Source organism: Struthio camelus, chromosome 9, assembly GCF_040807025.1.
Source record: "Struthio camelus isolate bStrCam1 chromosome 9, bStrCam1.hap1, whole genome shotgun sequence".
Classification (NCBI taxonomy): Eukaryota; Metazoa; Chordata; class Aves; order Struthioniformes; family Struthionidae; genus Struthio; species Struthio camelus.
This window is the reverse complement of record NC_090950.1, coordinates 31723085-31737977: the sequence shown is the minus strand read 5'-3', so window position 1 is coordinate 31737977 and position 14893 is coordinate 31723085. Positions and strand designations below refer to the sequence as shown.

At 41.5% G+C, this 14893-nt stretch overlaps 1 protein-coding gene across 4 annotated transcripts in view; it reads left to right on the top strand.

Moving 5' to 3' along the window:
• RSRC1 (arginine and serine rich coiled-coil 1) overlaps nt 1-14893 on the top strand; it is a 178936-nt gene that overhangs the window by 131938 nt on the left and 32105 nt on the right. The window contains exon 8 of one of the 4 annotated variants that reach the window (XM_068953992.1): nt 14034-14834. The exons of the other annotated variants lie outside the window; for them this stretch is intronic. Within the exon in view, the coding sequence (XP_068810093.1) occupies nt 14034-14407 (374 nt within the window). The 3' untranslated portion in view covers nt 14408-14834. Of the gene's footprint in view, nt 1-14033; nt 14835-14893 lie in introns of those variants that run through there. 4 annotated transcript variants of the gene reach the window in all.

Genomic DNA, 14893 nt, shown 5'->3' with positions numbered 1-14893 from the left:
AGGATGCTCAATCCCAGCAAAATAAACATTTGGCGTCGTGCCTGCATGACTTCAGGGCAAAGAGGGGAGCTCTTCAGGCGCTCGGGAACTTTGTTGGAGGTCAGCCAAGTCTTTTCTGGTCAGAGGAGTTGATTGTTTTGTCATTGTACATAAGATGATACATAGGGCATGGGATCCCATACTCGAGAAACCAAATAATACATTCTTGTGCTTTGGATGATTTATCTGGAAAGTGCAAGAACGCTGGTTTGGTTTGCAGAAATTTCTTTCTGAAGACACAAGAGTATTTATGCAATCGATGCTGGCTGAGGGAGCTGAGATTCAGCTGCGGCGTTACCTTAATGAAGTGATAAGGTATCTGGGTTCACTGATCACAGACTTGGGCAGCGAGTGTCTTCTGCAACCTGGGAGGCTTTCAGCTGGCCATTGCTGTGCTTGTGTCTGAGAGGTGGAAATAGTGCAAAGTAACGGAGATGTCAGAACGGGGGTAAGCTGAAAGGATGCAAGCTGTGTGACTCATATCATGCTGAAGCCTGATCCTATTCTCCTGCTTTGAGTTTTTGCCTCCTGTTTCTGTACAACTCCCTGAAATTTGCAGAGAGGCTCCTTGGCATACTCGAACAAACCTGCGGCACCCGTGGGAGAGCAGAGCAGATTGCCCTAAGCCGCCGTGAGCAGCTCCTCCATGCGGTTGCCTATACGTAGCAGGCAGCTGCTTGGAAGCAGCGTCGATGTGCGCTGCAGTGGCGAACCGCCAGCTTGTCTGACTCGGCGAAACAGCGAGGAAAGTCACCTGGGCGGCAGTGTGGCTTGAGCAAGGTGTGCTGGTTCCCTTTCGAACTGCGTAGCTTCAACAATGGTGCTAATAATCTCCAGCCGTATTTAAATTGTGGTGGTGGAGTTTGGCAGAGGTGAGTAGCTGCTGTTAGCTGTACTTGAACCAAGAGGGTGACAGTGACGGCAGTGTCTGTGCCTGGGTGTACGTCGCACCCCGGGCCTCGGAGGGAAAGCAAGTCGCAAGTTAACGCGCAGCGCTTCCCTTGGGAAGGAAGGCACGTTCTGACGTCGCTTTGCTTCCTTAGAGGTTAAAGCTATTTGCCTGGAAAGGTTTTCAGTCATCCAGGACCAAGAGCTGGCCAGTAAAGACGATTTGCAAGGAAGCTGTTCCAACTACTTACTTCAAAGGTTTGAAACCTTATTTCAGAGGTTTTTCTCGTTCACTGCTAAAGGACAAATTCTTCCCAGGAGATGTATAAAACAACGTAAATAATAGCCCAAAGATGGAGCAGTATCATTAAAATTGCAGATTGGGGAGCTGGTTTCACAGGTAAGATACTAAAAAACCAAAATTTTCCCTTTGTAGAATTCCTTTTTCCCATACTCAGTACATCAAAACTATAAGTTTTCTTATTCAGTGTTCTTCCTGTTTGAGTTTGACGGTTAGAACATGTGCAAGAGATGAACGTTAAAACATGCATAGATAAACACCATACAAAATTTGAGAGCTTCAGCTGTTGTACAGCAGTCGGGGCGTGCGGAAGGGACGGAGGGGAACGCTTTCTGCGAAGGCGCCCTCCTGAGCTTCTTGCCGCTTGTGGTTCTGCAGAGGAGACGCAGGAGACGTTGGTAGCTGCCTTTCCTAGCGGAGGATATTTTGTTTCTGAAAGGAGTTCTATAATCCGTGTTCAAGCCTGTGTCTAAAGGCTTTACGCTTCATTATATGCAACATTTAAGCACAAAGAATGAGTTTTTCAGAAAAATTCGCAATGATGTTGAGAGTTCGGTTTGCAGTTTTTATTAAATTTTTGAAGTTAACAAGAGCATATTAATAGATTTAAAGCAAGACCTTTAATTATTAGGATGCACTGTGTCTTAACTTAGCATATGCTTTCTAAAGGAGGAGTTGAAGATTCCTAGGAAAGAAGAAAACCCTTTATGTCGTCTTCCATAGACCTGAGAATAACTGTTCTTAGGGAGAAGGAGTATTTTGTCCTTACTATCGTCCTTCAGTGTTAGTCTTCCACGTCTTACCATGTGCTTATTTGAAGAGTCTAGAATATCAGTGATAGATGTCAAAAAAGAAAATTCTTCTACTTTCTCTTTTAGTTATATCTGTGTAATTGTATGTCTGACCTTTAATCTTTCTAAGTGTCCATAATAAACAATACTTTTTTAAATCTTTCGGAACGGATCAGCCCTGCAAAGGTAAGGAAAATCTAGGCCTGAAGAATGTCTTTGCCTCATACGCCTAGACCAAAAAGAAATAAGTTTTGCTGGGATCATGTTAGGTAGTTTGATTTGTTTCCGGCTGAGGGATGCTTGTGAGACGCTTGTGAGACAAATTCTGTGCATGAAGCACCTTCTTTATGGGTAAACTTTCCCAGAAATTACTAAGGCAACACTGCTGCTGTTGTGTCTCTATAAAATCTCTTCCTTTTTTTTTAATCCTGGGGAGGAAAACAAGTTTTACACTACCTCTATTAAATATCCAGCAATTGGCCTACTAGTGTAAGATGCATATAGGAAGACTTTTTGATTTTCCCCATATGTAAGGTCACCTACTAGTATAACTGCCTTAAGTTCTGTTAGATTTTCATCATTGGTTTTTTAGATGTTTTTATTTAATATTTTATACCACACCTAACAGAAGAGAGTAAGAGCTCATGAGCTTGGTCTTTAAGGCAATTGAGCTATTATTTGTAAATAGAGCTGTCTCTGAAGAGTTGTTGAGAGAGGTGCTGGGAACGAACATTCTTGAAACTTCAGTGGCTGGTCGCTGAAGATAAATGTATCTATAGCTATATATCTATGTATATATAAATGTCAGCTCGAAGTGTATTCTTGTCAGTCCTTAGAGCCATTACTTCACCCTGTATTTCTGTAGTGCTGTTTCCCAAATAAATGCTCCTTTGTATGGCTTTCGTCACAACTCCTCTGAGATTTAGCTTTAACATACAGATTACATGCTGAGCTGGAACTAACACCCAGAATAAAACATGGAGCAGAAAAGCATATTTTGCATCTATTTTAGCATTGAAGTGTGAACCAGGAAGGTGCTTCTAAAGTGATCTTAGACATCTGCACTAAGTGCGCTTCATTATGCTTCACATTAGAGTCTTGAAGCACATGGATTGAACTCCTTTCAAATGACATTAGTTCAGAAGATGTGCCCCAGGAGGGCCCTCCTGCCCAAGCCGTTAATGGCTGTATAGTGCACATAGGCTAGTTCTGGTCTAGCTAGTCCGAAGCAGTAACCCTTGAAATGTGTACAGCATGGGCATTGGGTCCTGTGACCAGCCTTTCCCCTTTACAGATTCACTCCTTTTGTCCTGTGTTATTTGCCTTTGTAGACATAGCCTTGGTCTCTCCAGTTTTCCTAGAAGGTCAGCTGGAGTTTAAACCAGATGCGATTCTTGCGCTAGAGCTCTAAGCAGAAGCTATCATGAATCTATTGAGGAGTGCAACTAAGGAGCGTGAATGAACACGATCATTAGGAACAGATTTCATACGAAGATACACGGGCATCGTGTAGATTCACATACGAGTTCTGAATAACGTTCTTCCTGACAGATGATGGATGACTGGCCTCAGCAGAGGTGCATTGCCGTCGATTCAGCAAGGTCTTTGACGGGCGTTCCCTTTGCTCACTATTATAGTTACATGCCATTAAACATTTACTGAGCTTGTAATATTTCAAATTTACATTTTCTAATGATGAGTGCAATACAATCTTAATGCAAACTGCAAAAGCAGGCTTTGCAGAGCATTCTACTCGTAAGTTAAAGCTACCTGGAATAGAACTCTAATTGGGGAAAGTTTATGAAATTTCTGGTGTTGAATAATGCTGTTTATTTATTACTTTGTTATAGCGCTATACAAATATATAGATGCACATGTCTGTGCTAAAATTATGCTGTCCAGACTTACGAGAGCCAGTTGGAATCTCTCAAGGTTGCAGATGAGTAAGTGTAAATGCATGTGTATATTACAAGATGCATGTCCTTGGAGGTGACTTCCTCGCTGATGACAAATCTTTCCTAAATCCTCTCTGAGAAATCAGTCCTTTGTAGGTTTCAAGTCTTTGAATTTTCTATTTTTCCCATTTACTCTAATGGATATTAATAGATACTTTAAAAAAAAAAAAAAAAGCATTTGCTTGAAATGCATTAAGACATGTAACACTTAAGAAAAATGTTTGATATCCAAAATTCCTTTCTGAGTTATTTAACCAGTACTGCAGCAAACTGTTTATTCAGTGATATTTAGAGTGGTGTGTAGTACGAGTGTAGTTTTCTTTTAATGTAGCTATTGAATTCAAACCCACATAGCCTTTGGCGTAGTTCCAGGAGTGATCTGCTGTGTGTAGTGAAGATAAATTGTTTGTTTTCAGCAGCATTTCTTCATCTTCATCAGTTTATCTGCAATGAAATTTTACAGTCAGCCACTGAATTTTTAAGCAATATATTTACCCCTTTTATCCTGGGGGAGTATTTAGTAATGCTGTGTACAGTAAATGATTATAGAAGTTAATGATATAAGCTGAGAATGTATAGTTTCCCATATTTGTTTTCTATGAGAATGAGATCTTTACTCTAATGCAGAACTAGACATTTTGCTGGGTTTTGTGTATTCTGCTTTCAAGGCTATCAGAAGTGTAATTGAGTGTGTGTTGGCATCAGCAATAAGTCTTTCACACAAATCTTTCCTTGACACACACTCCCCCTTTTGGTGCCTGATGACAAGTTCTTTTGGATGCCCGTCTTATGATTTTGCAGTTAATGCACAGTAAATCCTGCTGGTTTTCTGCACCTGGAACCGGAAGTATTCCACCGCTTCCTTCCCTGATACTCAGGGTGCCGTGCAGGTTCTTTGTCAGTCTGTCATATTAACACTGATTAAATGATAATACTGGTGGACATTTTGTTTAGACTACTTATGTCCTGGTGTTTACTGGGCTGCAGTACATTTTTAGCTTTCTGTTTCATCAATGTGCTGCTGTTTGCTTCCTTAAAAAATACCTTGTTTTTTGATTTTTTTTGTTTTCTGTTGCTTCATAAAGATTTTTCATTAATACCATGGTACAAATGGAAAATTACTATGAGTGGATCATGAACAAAGTTCCTTCTTTCTTGAGAAATCCTCTAAAATGCTTCCAGGTTCATGAAACATTATGCCCACATTACTTGTGGGCCATTACTCCATTCTTCATCACATTTGCATTGTATTGTACTTTTGTAATTGTAATAACAACTGTAATTTTGTAGTTAGGACTTGATTCGTTTTGACATGGTTATTTGGTCAAATAATACCAATTATTTGGTATCATTGCTGTGAAAGTGCACCGTATTCCTTTTTCCTGCAAAGCTTTCAGTGCAAGAACTCTGTGCTCCCTCCTTTTTTACTGCGGATGGTGCTTTTCTCTAACACCTTCTTTTCTGTTTTCAGGGCGTTTAAGAATATGCTTAACTTCTAAGCAAGGTTGAATAGTCCCAGAGAAGTCAATTGGACTCCTCATATGCTCAAATTTATGCCTGAGCACTGTTGATGAAGCAGGGCTTCAGACAGTCAGAGAGTCAGGCAACACGTTCTCCATGTGGGAGGCAATTGTTTATTCCAGCCTTGGCTTGCTGGAATAATCTGGTAGATCCAGAACCTGTTAAACGAAGCACTGTCTTCATCATTTGGGACATAGTTCCTATCTAGCTGTGTGGAGGCAAAATTCTAAATTAAAAATTCTAATTAAAAATTAATTTGAATTCTTTTAAAAAACGTCTGAAGTGTATGTGAAGGCTTATTTCTGATTCTCCCCATTTAAATGGACTTAAGACAGATCTGCAGTGTTTCAGGAACATGGAACTTTTCCTCAATTTTCCTTCACTCACTATCAGAACTGCAGTAAAACTGCTGTTCTCCTCAGCATTACCCAAGGAAACGTGTCCCCGCTTTTGACATAGTGCCACGCTAAAGCGTACCTGAGGTGTAGAGGAGGTCAACAGCCTTCCTCGTTGAGTCACTCTCTGTGTGCGGAAGATCCTACTGTGCCACTGGGAGATGAATGAGATGCACTTTTTGGAAGTTACTGCGTCAGAGAGGTCTGCTGAGGGGGTGTTGCATGGAGGGAATGGGTGACACGGCGGGAAACGCAGAATTTGGAAGACTGTTTTGTCCTTTTGTGTTTGCCTGGGCAACTTTTCTGTTATGTAAACATATGGAAGTCTTTAAAGTGCTTGCACGAGTCAGCAGCTTGACAGGCAAAAAGTAACGGGTCAGTTGTCCTTGAAAAGCCGTATCGGAGATGTTTGACCAGGTGGCCGAAGGGAGCTTGGTGAGAGAAGTTGTGCAGAGAAACGTTATTTGCAATTCTGAGGTGGAGAAATGCCCCATGAAAATTGATTTGTGACCACGGGAAAGTACAGCTTCTCTGAAAACACTGTGCTTTAAAAAGCCAGACCTGCTGCTTGAGCCAGTGTAATCTCAGTGACCATGTTCAGTTCCCACAAATACCGATGGTGGTCTTCACTGTGCTGTCACCCCACATCCAAGACACCCGTGTGACTGAGACGTATGGGGTATGTGCTTCTGCACTGTCACCTGCTCGTATGGACAGGGCATTTTTGGTCCTGTCCATGGCATCGATGGTAATTTTGTATAAATCAAGGTTTTAAAACCCCCAGTCTTAGGATGGATGACAGCTGCGATGTTGTCTGGCGGAACCACATTAACAGATGTGACTCTTAACATGCTCATTTCATGGTCAAATATATAAAACAGAAAAAGGATATACTATATTATAAACTTAGGAAAAATACTTTCTTAAAAAAACAAGTCTATTTTCTCAAACAATCGCAAGCTGTGGTATCAAAGACTCTAGGCTGTCATTTGCTGTTAAATTCATAGAGGTTACCTCTTTCAGAGTTCATTCGGTTGCTGCGTCACCGTGTTGCACTTTACAGTTAGGTTTATTTTCCTGTCGCTTTCTGCCTTTGAACTTCCAGTGAAGGACTTTTGCCTCTGGACTTCCAGTCAATGTCTTGACTCTTTTTTGACACTTCCTGTCCTTAGGAAGTCCATAAAGCCTTCAAACTGTGATAGGATTTACTCTCTTAAGTTCATGGTTATTTTCCTTGTGGCGACCTCATCTTGTCCGCACTTGGTAATGGAACTGTTCTCCGTCGTCAAGTCTTTGCTGGTCTCAGACGTCCACCTGGGTCAGTCCATGACAATGTCAGTGTCCTTCCCTGCTTCCTCCCACCCCACCAAAGCTGCACTCTGTGCTGAAGGAGGAGCTTTATATTTTGGAGAGCTTCATAGCACCTCTACATCTGTGCTGCCATGTAGAAAGCAAAGTTATTTCATTCCAGTGATCCCAATATGTATTTTTCCTGGCTGCAAGACTCTTGTGAGCATCCAGAGGGACACTAAGACACATCTTTTGCCTGTTTTAGGTACATGACAGATTGAAATCTAAGACGCAGCTTCTTGGAGCTTTGTCCAAATCTCTCTTAGACACTATGCACTTCTTGTGGCACTAGGCCCGATGTCAAGCCTTCTCAGGGGAGAGCTTCGTCTACGTGGAGCCACATTTTCTGCTCATCTGTCTCAGAGTGTGTCAGGCCTGGCACTGTGAGGAACTCAAGGAGAAACATGGCTGCCTTGTCACTTCATTTTGCAGGTGAGCATGAGGAGGTGCAGCGTGCGATACTGTTCAGTATAGTCCACCGTTAAAAGGTGTGTGCTCTTCTACAATATATACATCAATAACTAGGATTAAACTATAGTAGGTAACTATTACTTCTCCTTAAATGGAACTTCATTGCAAATAAAAGAATAAAGAAGGGAAATGATGCTATTTCTTGACAAACAGGAACAAGCAACATTTCCTTTGTGTGTTTTCATTAACCTTTCCAGGTGTATTTTTGGTTATATGTTTGTATTTCTGATGCCGGAAATGTGCCCAGTTAAGCTTAGGTCTCTAATGCACTTTAATTTGTTACCTGCAATCTAAAGTAGACTAGCTTTAGTCATGTCCTTTTGCCTGTGACTTCGGAAAAGAGACAATATAAATGATGAATAATGATGATAATCTTCCAGAGATCGTTGTGCAGGGGAGAAAGCTGTAATTTTGCATGTTATTAGCCGTTGCCTTTGAGGTATATACAGATTTCTTCTTTTAAATATTAGTAGTTTTGTTCTTCAAAACAGAAGGAAATCCAAATGTTCTCTTCTGCTAGTAAGTGGTCTTGTTGAAAGAGCAAAACGCAGAGCAGGTATAAACCTTGTCCATTTTTGTCCATCTGGGAAGTACCCACAAGCATTTCTGCTGCGTAGATGGTGCTTCCATCACCCATATGTGGGACCGTTTTACATGCCATACAGTCAGACTCTACTGGCTGCCTTAGCTGGGGTCAGTTGTGGATGTTTTTCCCTGAAAAGTCCCATTTGGCTGTAACTGATACGTGTATCAGTGTCTTCACAGCAGCAGTAAGACCAGGGAAATGAATCTGGATAGTTGTCTTTGCAATTTGTTGTTACTCGGATGATGTGGTGCAGCAGATCTTACAGTGCTTATTGGTAGTTTCAAGCTACCAATGAAGCTACCAAGCTAGTTGAGCGACCAAAGGCTACTCTTTAACAGAAAAGGCTAGTGGCTATTACGCAATAGCCATGGGCCGGTGCCCAAAGCAAATTTGGGGAATAACCTGGTGGTCCATGAGTTTTTGGGAAAGGAGATGGAGTTCTTTAAATCCCTGCAGAGCGCATCTTTTCTCCATCACACCCCCAGAAGAGCAAAGGAGTTTTGCGTCTCATGCTCGTGAGTGCAGGCGTGAAGCCTGTACCCACACGTGGAATACTGTTATGCATAGTTCGTGAGCAGGAGTTGTCGCCAGCTGTTTAATCCTGTTTCAAAAGTTTTTCGCTGTTTGCTGGGATGAACCAGAAACAACTGCTGTGATTGCTATGGTAATAAACACAAAATGTGTTAACTGTACTTCTTTATCTCAAGAATCTCCTCAACCACATATTATGAAGTTTTATTTCAAAGAGCTACTGTGAGACCTCATATGAAACGGTCAAGCCAGAGTGAATTTTTACTACAATTGTATAGATGGGTCTCTGATGGCAGCGTTGCTAAGAGGAGCCACTAATACATCCTTATTTCTTCCATTTCTATTCAGTTCCAAAGCATAAGGTGAAAATTCTCAGAGTCCTTACAAGGTACTCTTGGATGGTTTGGCTTTTTTGGGTGTTGTGTTTTGTGATCCTTTAAGTACTCTGTGGATTATTGCTTCCTTTGGATAGCCAGATTAGTTGTCATCTACTTGATTTTCACTTAACGTGGTGATTCGTGACATTTTTAAATTGGCAGATGAAAGAAAGGTTCATTGTGAATCTTAAGTTTTGTGACAGAATTTGTCAAGTTTGCTGACAAGCTGTCGGGCTAAATTCAGTTATTAACTCTGGAAAAAATGCCTACTGTCATTCTCAATATACAGACTAAAATGGCAATTATATTTGAAATGCATTGCCAATTCTGGTTTTTCAGAAAAGATTTAAATATTCTTATTAGTGATTAATTATATTTTAAGCAAATAAGTATTGTTTTTCAAAATAACATCATTTGCTTCTGAAATTACATGGATTAGCAGCTTTTTTTCCTTGTAAATATGTGGTTAATAGAACATAAAGCTAATTTTTCATCCAGCCACAGTAGGTAATTGGACCTGAATGGCTGGCAGGTCCCATCATGAATGAACAGTCCTGGGGCAGACCAGACAAGGACAGGGCACGGCCATTGGATTGGAGAGCTTGACTGTGCAGCAAGGCTGTGCAGCAGACTCCATGCGTGATACCGAACCCACCCATCTTGCCTGGGTCTTCATTTGTTCCTCTAAAATTGTCCTAAGAACTATCTGGCTTTGGAAAGTTGCAAGGCTAAGTTAATTTGTTTTGAAAGTAAAGAGATTCTTGGGTTTATGGAAGCTGCTATGTAGTTTAGAGAATGAAATTTTTTGGCTTTTGCTTTTAATTGATTTTCACATCAACCTTTCAGCTCAGGAAGAGATGCATGTTTATGACAACTTTGAATGACTTAAACCTTTATATTCTCAAAAGAGAGGGCTGGTTCCTGGTAGTGCAGAAGTCAACTGGAATGTTGTTACTGAGTCGTGTAAAATGTAACAGTAGGCCCATAAATAACTAAATAAATAACCCTAAACTAAACTTCCACAATTTGTGTGATGATTTTAAAAGCATTTGTTGCATCAAGATTGTGGATATCTTCTTTATCTTAGCCCTGAGGTTTCAGACTTGTGTTCTGCGGTCTTGCATACCTTTTCTTATTTCTAATTGATTTCAGAGGAATCTCAAAGTTTATTTTTAAAGCAGACTATTCAAAAGTGCCTTAGGATATACCAAAGCATTAGAAAAAAGAATCTTTGCCTGCACAGTTGATCATTATTCACCCACAGGAGTTAAAAGATAACATTTACAAATGTACATCACTTAACCATTTTTAATTAATATTATAGCTTTCACGTTTCTGACTTATTTGGCTAAGAGTTTTATTACAGAAAAGAAGTTCTAACACTTTGTAATGTTTATAATTAGTATTTTTATTTCACCTTTAGTTTTTTAAAAAATAACTGACTTCTTTATCTTTCATTATTTGTTTCTTCTGTGAAGTGGCATGCAGAGATTTCCATAAATGAAATAAAATTCAGAGCAGCTTGCTCTGTAATGTTGGCCACTCTACAGGATTTCTGAAACTCTTTCCTCACTGCTCTCCAAAAACATGGACTTCCTTGAGGCTACTTGGGCATCCAATTTGAAACTGATTCCCCCTTTCTGAGACTGACTCTGGAACAAATGTTGGACATTTCCAACAGTGGCTTTCAATTATATTGAATGCATGCGAGTTCTTCCCATTTGAAATATTTTAGTTGTATTTTGATGGCCTTTTCCCTTTATTTACTCTCATTTTATACAGACTGAGGTTATCAGGTGCATGCCTATTAATTCGCACTTTCCTCGTATCAACATAGGAATTATATTTTTTTAAGAAGTTGCTATGTATCAAAAAGAAAGTCCTGAGGGTACAATGTGCCCCTACTGAAATCCAAATAGCAGTGAGAATAGCAGAACTGAGCCCCTCTACTACTATACTTCCTGCAGGTTGTATTTCACGAGATGATGGTTACCAAATGCATGCATAAAAGTATTTTTCTATGCCCAAGAAATAGAAATGACCATCAATTAGACATGCAGATGGTGCAAGTCCTCTTCCCACGTGCTCAGGCGGTGGCGTGGTGTGGCTCCCGCCTCTGCTGCCACGGGGGGGCTCAAGGAAGCGCTGTGCCGGCCACTTTGCCGCAAGGAGGCTTCTTCATGCTGCCTTGATGGCCAAAGAGCAGGAATTCAGACAGTTTCGAAGCTAGCTGAAGAAGCAGCCCTCCTTTCATGCGCGTTGCAGCTCCTTTGCAGTTGTTTCCCTAGAAAACCGTCCATTGTTCTGGCATTTCTCCGTCCACTGTGTGGAAGGGCTAAAAAACAGCTCTATTCCAGCCACTATTTTAAAAACAATTTACATCAATTGTATCAACATTTAGACTTTTTCATAGTGATGGCTTTTTCAGTTTTCCAATCGAATTGAAAAATATTCCAAAAGGACATAGCAAAGGAACATCCTTTACACCATTGATTTTTATATGTGAAGTTTCTTCTCTCTCTCTCTCCCTCTCTCTCTATTATTTTTTTTTTTAAGTGTCTCTTTCGGTGTAGGTGCTTTTCAAAAGATTGGGGTGATTTTTAACTCCTTGCTGTCCTTTTGCTTTATCAAGCTCTTCTGTCCTCCCCAAAAGAAAGTAACTCGGGTAGAAGATGCCATTAAAACCTTTCTTTCCTGTGGAAATTATGGATTTATTCTAAGAAATAATTTTCTCTCTGTGATTAAATACCGGAGAAGACAAGAGTTGCATCCAGTTATGATATCTTCGTGAGCTCGTTTGCAGTTTGAGAGGTGAGGGTCTTAGGTGCAACATTAGTTGTCTACAAAATGTCAAAGTTGGTAATACACAGCCTTTTCTGAGATGGAAGGAAATCTTTGCAATATTTAATAGCATCCACTGCAGTGAGTCAGGAGCCATGGAAGCAATTTGAGCCAATTAATCCTTAGTGTTAAAACATATTTCAGTTGAATTTTTTATCAGAGTTGTGTGGGAAACAGTGTGTGGGAAAGAAAGAAATTAGAAATGCACTAAATAATAGATGAATGTACCTCACTAAGATCTGCTTATTATGTCCTCTTTATTATTATTATTATTCTAACTATTTAATGCCAGATCCTCAGCTGGAGTGCATTTGCTTAGCTCTGTTGAAGTCGATGGCGTTGTGCCAGCTTGAATTCATTGAGGATATGGCCCTTAACTTTGCACTAGGAAAACAAGAATAGTTTGGAAAGAGAACGGTGGGGGCTGTGAGAAGTTTACTCATGATACTACTGTTTTCATAGCAATAACAGAAAAAATGTAAATTTACTGTTCTTTTGGCTTTCATATTTAAATTGCAGAAATGATTTGATTTCATTAAAGGTAGATTAGTTTTCCTTAAAGTATCTACATCTTAAGGACCTTACACCTAGTAAGAAATGCTGCATAGAGACTGTAGGCTTTTCACTTGGGCTCTGTGGGTGCCAGTCTCTTGTACTAGCATTTCTGCCACTCTCGCCTTTGAAACCGTTGTCGGGGCCACAGTGTGGCCATTATAACGGCTTGTTTAGAGGAGGAGGCGATAAGGGTGATGTGTTTGGTTTGGGGTGACCGCTTGTGCGTCCGTGAGTGGAGCGTGCTGCAGTTTGCTGTGGCATGCCGTTAAGACCCAGCGTGCCATTTCATTTGGCTGCGTTTTAGAGACATATCAGCAAATGAGAGGGTGAGGCTGGCTAATTCTGTAATTAAAAAAAAAAAGGGAAGAAAAAGGTAAACTAGTTATTTCCTTGGGAAAGAAAATGCGCGTTGTTCCTCAGCACCATAAAACGTTATGCTACCGTGTCGAGAGTTTTCACGCTTGTGCTTAAATACCTGTATTTCTGAAACGTGAACCAAAAAAAGAGCTTTTTTTTTTTTTTTTTAAATCTAATATCAGAAAGGACTAAAAATTGACCCCGCCAAACATGTTTGCCGTCGGCGTAGTAGTTTTGACCGTCGCATTAATTTTGAAGTCGAAGGGGGCCCTGCCTTTTCACCGGTTGCGGCTGGGGACGGCGGGCGGGCGGGCGGGCGCCGCAGCTGGCCGTGACTGCGGCGCGGGCTGCGGGGGGCTGCGGGGGGCCCGACCGGCGGCGCGCCGTCGCCCGCGCCCTCCCCGCCTGCCGCCCATGAAAGGGAATAGGTGATTGCACCTCGGGCTATGTTCCGCGCCTAATGACTCCTCCAAAGGCAGATTTATGAAGGAAAAATTAACTTTGAATGAGGACTGAATTGGCCCTGACAGCCTGATAGACTGTGACACGGATTCTGTGGCAAAACAGACGTAGCCCTAATTGATTATCAATATTTTAAGCCAAGTGATGAAAATAAGCATTAAGTGATGAGAAAGGCAGTCTTAATACAGTAGGCAGTAACCAGGACATGGGAAGTCTTTGGGGAGGCTGGTCCTGATCGCTCTTGCTGAATTTTATCTGTCGATTTTACCTTTCGCTTCCCAACATCCATTGTCCCTTCTTCAGCGTATTTTCTCCTTACGGCTTTCTGAGCGGCATGCTAATATTCCGGACAAGGACCGATGCGTCCCCTCCCTGCAGAGAACTTGGTTTAATATTTAACCCGTTTCCACGTAAGAATAACTGTTGCTGCTTTGCAGTATGCCGGTTTATGTGGTTTCAGTTATTACCTCTCTTCTAGGTTATGCTGCAGCACAGTTCTGTGTAAGTTATGCCCAGCAGGCAAGCTGAAAACAGCGACTGTTTAATTGCAACAATTGAAAAAAGGAACTGGTGAAATTGCCCGCTTGGTGTTACACGAGCTTTCTTTTCACAGATGTGTTGGTCGCGCTAGGCGTTAGATCAAGAGGAAGAAAACACTGGGGTTTCGCTCATGCTTCCCTGAAAGGTGCCGTTCCCGCGTTACTGCGGCGTGCCGCCCACCAAACGAGATGCTTCGCGTCCTGGCAAAGGAGGACGGCTCCTCGCGGGCAGGAGCGCGCTGGCTGCGCTGTAGCCGGCCGTGTCGTACCAGAGCAAGGAGAGCGTTTCCCAAGCCGTTGCGAAGCGAGCAGAAGTGCTGCGGCCGGGGAAAGCCATGCCTCCGGCGGCGCGCCGTTCCTGGCGGCCCAGCTCGCCGGCTGGCCGTGGCCGCTAGCGCTCGCCCGCGACACGAAGCCGTCGGCGTCGGTTTGGTGGACCCTTGTCTGAACACGGTTGAGGTGGGCAAGTGGCTACTTGATGGTTTGCTCTGAGGAATTTAGTTTTTTAGGAAATACTACTGTAGCGTGGACTAAAAAGACCAAATGAAGGAAAATGGCATAAAGCTGGTACTATAAGGGCGGGTATGGTTTTGCCACGTCTGTTTCTGAGCTGGCAGCTACTGCGCTCTGCTCTCTTTTTCTGCTTCTGTCTAATAAAATGAGAGAGTGGTTTTTGTGAATTTGTGGTGGAATGTTTTGGATGTATAATAGATAACGTTACTTGTCAGTATATGAATATTCAACAGGGAAGATTTCCACAAGCCTTGATAAATGTAATGTACTAGAGAAAAATAGCATGTAAATTAAATAAGGCCTTGTAAATTAATAATGGATTATACTTGTATTTTTATATGTGAGTTGACTGAATATTTCATGAGTGCAAAAATGTTTGTGTTTAAAAAAAAAAAAAAAAAGAACTGGTTAAAGTCTTTCA